Source organism: Halictus rubicundus, unplaced genomic scaffold (genome assembly GCF_050948215.1).
Source record: "Halictus rubicundus isolate RS-2024b unplaced genomic scaffold, iyHalRubi1_principal scaffold1005, whole genome shotgun sequence".
In the NCBI taxonomy this organism is placed as follows: domain Eukaryota; kingdom Metazoa; phylum Arthropoda; class Insecta; order Hymenoptera; family Halictidae; genus Halictus; species Halictus rubicundus.
The window spans coordinates 21,960-27,173 of NW_027489546.1; the positions used below are offsets into that span (position 1 = coordinate 21,960).

General features: G+C 42.2%; 2 protein-coding genes across 2 annotated transcripts; both read left to right on the forward strand.

Annotated features, from left to right (window-relative positions):
• The first annotated feature begins 380 nt into the window (after positions 1 to 380).
• LOC143364797 (uncharacterized) lies at positions 381 to 1,016 on the forward strand. The gene has a single exon (XM_076804937.1). It carries the CDS (start codon positions 381 to 383, stop codon positions 1,014 to 1,016), a length of 636 nt encoding a protein of 211 aa, XP_076661052.1.
• Positions 1,017 to 1,097: 81 nt separating this feature from the next.
• On the forward strand, positions 1,098 to 4,895 carry LOC143364799 (uncharacterized). Its single transcript, XM_076804938.1, has one exon. The coding sequence runs from the start codon at positions 1,098 to 1,100 to the stop codon at positions 4,893 to 4,895; it is 3,798 nt and encodes a 1,265-aa protein (XP_076661053.1).
• Positions 4,896 to 5,214: the final 319 nt, after the last annotated feature.

The following is a 5,214-nucleotide window of genomic DNA, read 5'->3' on the forward strand; positions in this document are numbered from 1 at the left end:
AAATCACGCTTTCTGAAAACAATCACGACGAATCAAAGATTATTCAGGTCAATTTGCCAAAGATAGATTTACCAAAATTCGACGGGCGAATTGAACACTGGGTAACATTTAAGGACGCGTTTCAAACAATGATTCACACACATACCGGGTTAAGCAATATACAAAAATTAAATTACTTGAAGTTATCCTTATCGGGAAGGGCCGAAATCGCAATCGGCGCATTCACGATAAGTGATGAAAACTACGAAGCCGCTTGGAAGCACTTAACCGAAATCTACGACAATAAACGCGCATTGGTACTTCGACACGCGGCTCTTTTACGCGACGCACCCGCGATGTCAAACGATTCATCAGAATGAATTCGTGATCTTGCAAACTACATGCAACTTCACATTCGATCACTCGAAGCGTTAGGACGGAAAAAGGAAGTTATCGCGAATGATCTTCTAACTAGCATCCTCATTTCGCGTATGGGCAAGGAAACGCGGAAAACGTGGGAACGCACGTTATCCGATACCGAAGTGCCCAAAATTGATGATATTTTCAAGTTCTTGCATATGGCATCACATCAATGCAAGGATTATGAAACCGTATCGTACAATAATCACCAGAGACAAGAAAACACACATCAAAAATCACACTCTAACAATAATCGCGCAAAATACAATCCACCTAAACGTAATTCGCCACCGCCTTCGCCAAGATCAGTCCGGCGGGTTTTCAACACCGCAATACAATTCCCAACGTGTGGAATCTGTAAATCGGGATCGCACGCAGCATTTCAATGTAAATCGTTTTTAGATGCATCTGTAGAAAAACGCATTGAGTTAGTTCGCAAGTCAAATTTATGCTACAATTGCCTAAAACCGGGACATTCGCACAATACATGTCGCGGTGGCAGATGCAAAAAATGCAACCTACCGCATAACACACATTTGCATTTGGATCGGAAATCCGACAGACCAAAATTAGAATCTCGCGATGACACCACGTCAACAGAAAACACCGATCCATGACTAGTTACTCGCTTCGATATTACACATCAATTAAACAATCACATCACTTCGCTTATCACAGACGGTTCAACACACGGTTTGATGGCTACGGCCATACGTGTAGTTCACGCAATAGACAAAGACAAAAAACCAATCGAATGTAGAACCTTATTAGACACTTGCTCCAACGCAAACTTCCTCACGTCCGATTTAGCGAAAAAATTAAACCTACAAACGCACGAACAAAGTGTAACCATCGAAGCTTTGAACGATTTAAACACTGTAACGAATCGGATTGTCAAATTGAAAATTGTCTCTCGGATAACAAATTTTAATCGCACACTCAGTTTTTTCATAATACCTAGAATTGCCAGTCATTTACCCGATTGTCAAATTGATAGGACAAAAATTCAAATTCCGCATAATATAAAATTAGCAGATCCGCATTTCCATCGGCCGGCTCCAATCGACATGCTGATTGGTACGGGACCGACGATATCGTGTCTCAGCATTGGTCAGGTTAAATTATCAACGCGAGATAATTCCGATTTGATCCTCCAAAAAACGCAGTTAGGATGGATCATCGGGGGGAGTGCTCCTATTCACCTGGCAAGAAACACACGCACTACATTAGTAAATAATGTCAACTTCGATCTAACCAAATTCTGGCAAATCGAAGAAGGTCCGTCGCATCCTCATCTCACACCGGAGGAAGAGGAATGCGAGGCACATTTTAAACGCACATTTTCACGCAACAAAACCGGAAGATACGTCGTCGCGCTTCCGTTTAATCAATACAAACAAAATCTAGGCGAATCCCGTACGCGCGCATTAAATCGATTCCTATCGCTGGAACGAAAACTTACACACAACTCAGATTTACGAACCGAATATACAAAAGTAATCAACGAATATCTGTCATTGGGTCACATGAGTCAGGTAGAAACACCTGACATTTCGGACGGATTCTACCTGCCACATCACGCGGTAATAAAGCCGACAAGCACAACGACGAAGGTTCGAGTGGTCTTCGATGGATCGGCCAAATCGACCACCGGATACTCGTTAAATAACGCACTTCTGACTGGTCCAACCATACAGGACGATATTTTTTGTTTACTTCTTCGGTTCCGCATGCATTCGTTTGTTCTGACTGGCGACATAGAGAAAATGTACAGACAGTTTCTAGTACGTCCAGAAGACCGCGCGTACCAAAGAATTTTATGGAGGAACGAACAAAACGAAATCGCAACTTACGAATTGAAAACAATTACATTCGGACTATCCTCTGCTCCATACTTAGCCACGCGATGCCTTCAGCAATTAGCAATCGATGAATCACACAATTACGGCGCGGCTTCCGAAGTCATTAAACGGGACATCTATGTAGATGATCTCTTGACCGGAGCCGCCACATACAAAGACGCGCAAAAATTACGAAACGAGATCATTTGTTTACTCAAACGAGGAGGATTAAATATCCGCCAATGGGTATCAAATGATCCTCGTCTTTTATCAGATCTCTCTGAAGAGCAAGTACATCCCAAGTTTTTCGGTGACGAAACAGTCAAAACCTTGGGAGTGTCATGGAATCCGCACACAGATTCATTTAGTTATTCAGTGAATGTTAACAATAACGAAACACACACAAAACGCACAATCTTATCTACCATCGCGAAAATTTTCGATCCTTTGGGTCTCCTTGGGCCAGTAATAGTTGTTGCAAAAATTCTTATGCAGCAACTCTGGCAACTTAAGGTAGATTGGGATGAGTCATTGCCCATGGCCATACAACAGGAATGGTCCACATACCAAACTCAATTAAAATCACTCACAACTGTAACATTTAAACGACACGTCGCGCAGAGTTCGGTCAGAACAATCGAATTGCATGGCTTCTGTGACGCCAGCGAACGCGCGTACGGAGCTAGTATTTACATACGCACAATAGATAAATCCGGAAATATAAAATCAAGTCTTCTTTGCGCAAAATCACGCGTTGCGCCATTAAAAACCGTTAGCCTCGCACGTTTAGAACTTTGCGGTGCCACTTTGCTCGCGAACTTGTATTGTGCAGTAAAAGACGCAATTAATCACACGCATTTAAAAACGATTTTTTGGACCGACTCCACGATCGTGTTGCATTGGCTGTTGCGATCTCCGAACACACTTAAAACCTTTGTCGCGAATCGCGTCGCGGAAATCCAAAATAAAACAAACATTAAGGCATGGCGACACGTCAGATCTGGTGACAACCCCGCAGACTTATTATCTCGGGGTATCACAGCTCGAGAATTGATCAAAAATAATTTCTGGCAATTCGGACCAGAATGGCTTGCATACGATGAATCATTATGGCCGGAATCGTGTGTCGAAGTACCCAATGCAATACCAGAATTACGCAAAATCACATGTTTTACTTCTACAGTCATAAACGCACAGGAAATTCTTGAACGATGTTCATGCATCAGGCGACTTCGTAGGATAATCTCATATTGCTTACGATTTTTACCTAAAGGCCGTTGTCACGGTCCAATTACTGTATCAGAAATTAATCGCGCAAATAATAAGATCATTAAATTGACGCAAGAAACAGCATTTCGAGAAGAATTGAATGATCTCAAATCCGGACACGCATTGAGTACCAAAAGTAAATTACTTTGTTTAACTCCGTTTCTTGATGAGAATGGGCTTTTACGCGTAGGAGGTCGCCTCCAAAATTCAAATCTCAATTTCAACCAGAAGCATCCGATTCTTTTGCCGAAGAATAATTTCATAACGGAATTAATCATACGCGACGCTCACGTTAATAATATGCATTCTGGTTTAACCGCAACATTGTACAACGTCCGTCAATCGTATTGGCCGATTGATGGTAAAAACACAACACGCAAAATAATTCGCAACTGTGTCAAATGTTTCCGGGTCAACCCACCTACCACCAAGTACATAATGGGCAATCTTCCCACACATCGAGTCACAGAAAATCGACCATTTATCAACACAGGCGTCGATTATTGCGGCCCTTTTTATATAAAGGAACGTCAGTACCGAAACCGCACCCGAATAAAGATATACGTCGCAGTCTTTATTTGTTTTTCATCCAAGGCAGTACACCTTGAGGTGGTTGGTGATATGACCACGGAGGCATTTTTAGCAGCTTTTAAAAGATTTATCGCACGGCGCGGAATTTGCAAAAATGTATATTCCGATAATGGTACAAATTTTGTCGGTGCCGATAATGAGATAATCGAGCTTCTCAGAGTTCTGCAAGAGGATGAAAAGGCTAGACGCTTTCTAACGGATAAAGATATTACTTGGCATTTCATACCCGCACTCTCTCCTCATTTCGGCGGACTCTGGGAAGCTGCGGTTAAATCTTTTAAACATCATCTCAAACGCGTAGTGGGCGAGGAACTGTTTACGCTCGAACAATTTAACACTTTTGTAACGGAAATCGAGGCAATCCTGAATTCCCGTCCGTTAACACCGTTGTCTTCCGATCCCAATGATCCCTCAGCTCTTACTCCTGGCCATTTATTGATTGGTTCCGCGTTGACAAGTCTGCCAGAGGTCGATTTCACCGCAACCTCGACCAATCGGTTGTCAAAATGGCAACACATTCAGAAAGTCAAACAAGACTTCTGGATTAGGTGGTCAAAGGAATACATCCACCATCTTAATGTACGCGCAAAATGGACCAGGGGCGAGCACAGCATCCAGGTGGGGACGATCGTGGTCCTCAAAGATGACCATCTACCACCGATGAGCTGGAGTCTAGGACGAGTCGAGGAAATTCATCCTGGCAGGGACGGCATCACTCGCGCAGTCTCCGTTAAAACCATTAACGGCATTTATAAGCGGAATGTTAAGCAAATTGCACCACTTCCGTTAGACTAAAATTGTCACACTTACCCTTTCCTTATCAGATAAGGTTTCGTTAGCATTAGTTCGCACATTTTTCGTATTGATCATTTTATATTAGTTGCGCGCATTATTTATCTAGTTCTACACGCGTATCTTTTTTAAATTTAAGTTGCGCCTTACTATTAATTTTACTCGCATTATATTCACACTACTTACGTTCCAACTTCGCATTATATGATTCGCATATTTCGTTACATATCAGTTTCGTACATTGTATGTTTAGTTTTAGACGCGTATCTTCTTTATTTTTCAAGTCGCGTCTTATTCTTAATTTTACTCGCGTTATATTCAC

What these genes read in the sequence shown, in the direction of transcription:
- LOC143364797 (XM_076804937.1), top strand. Translation starts at nt 381, where the DNA reads ATGCAACTTCACATTCGATCACTCGAAGCGTTAGGACGGAAAAAGGAA.
- LOC143364799 (XM_076804938.1), top strand. Translation starts at nt 1,098, where the DNA reads ATGGCTACGGCCATACGTGTAGTTCACGCAATAGACAAAGACAAAAAA.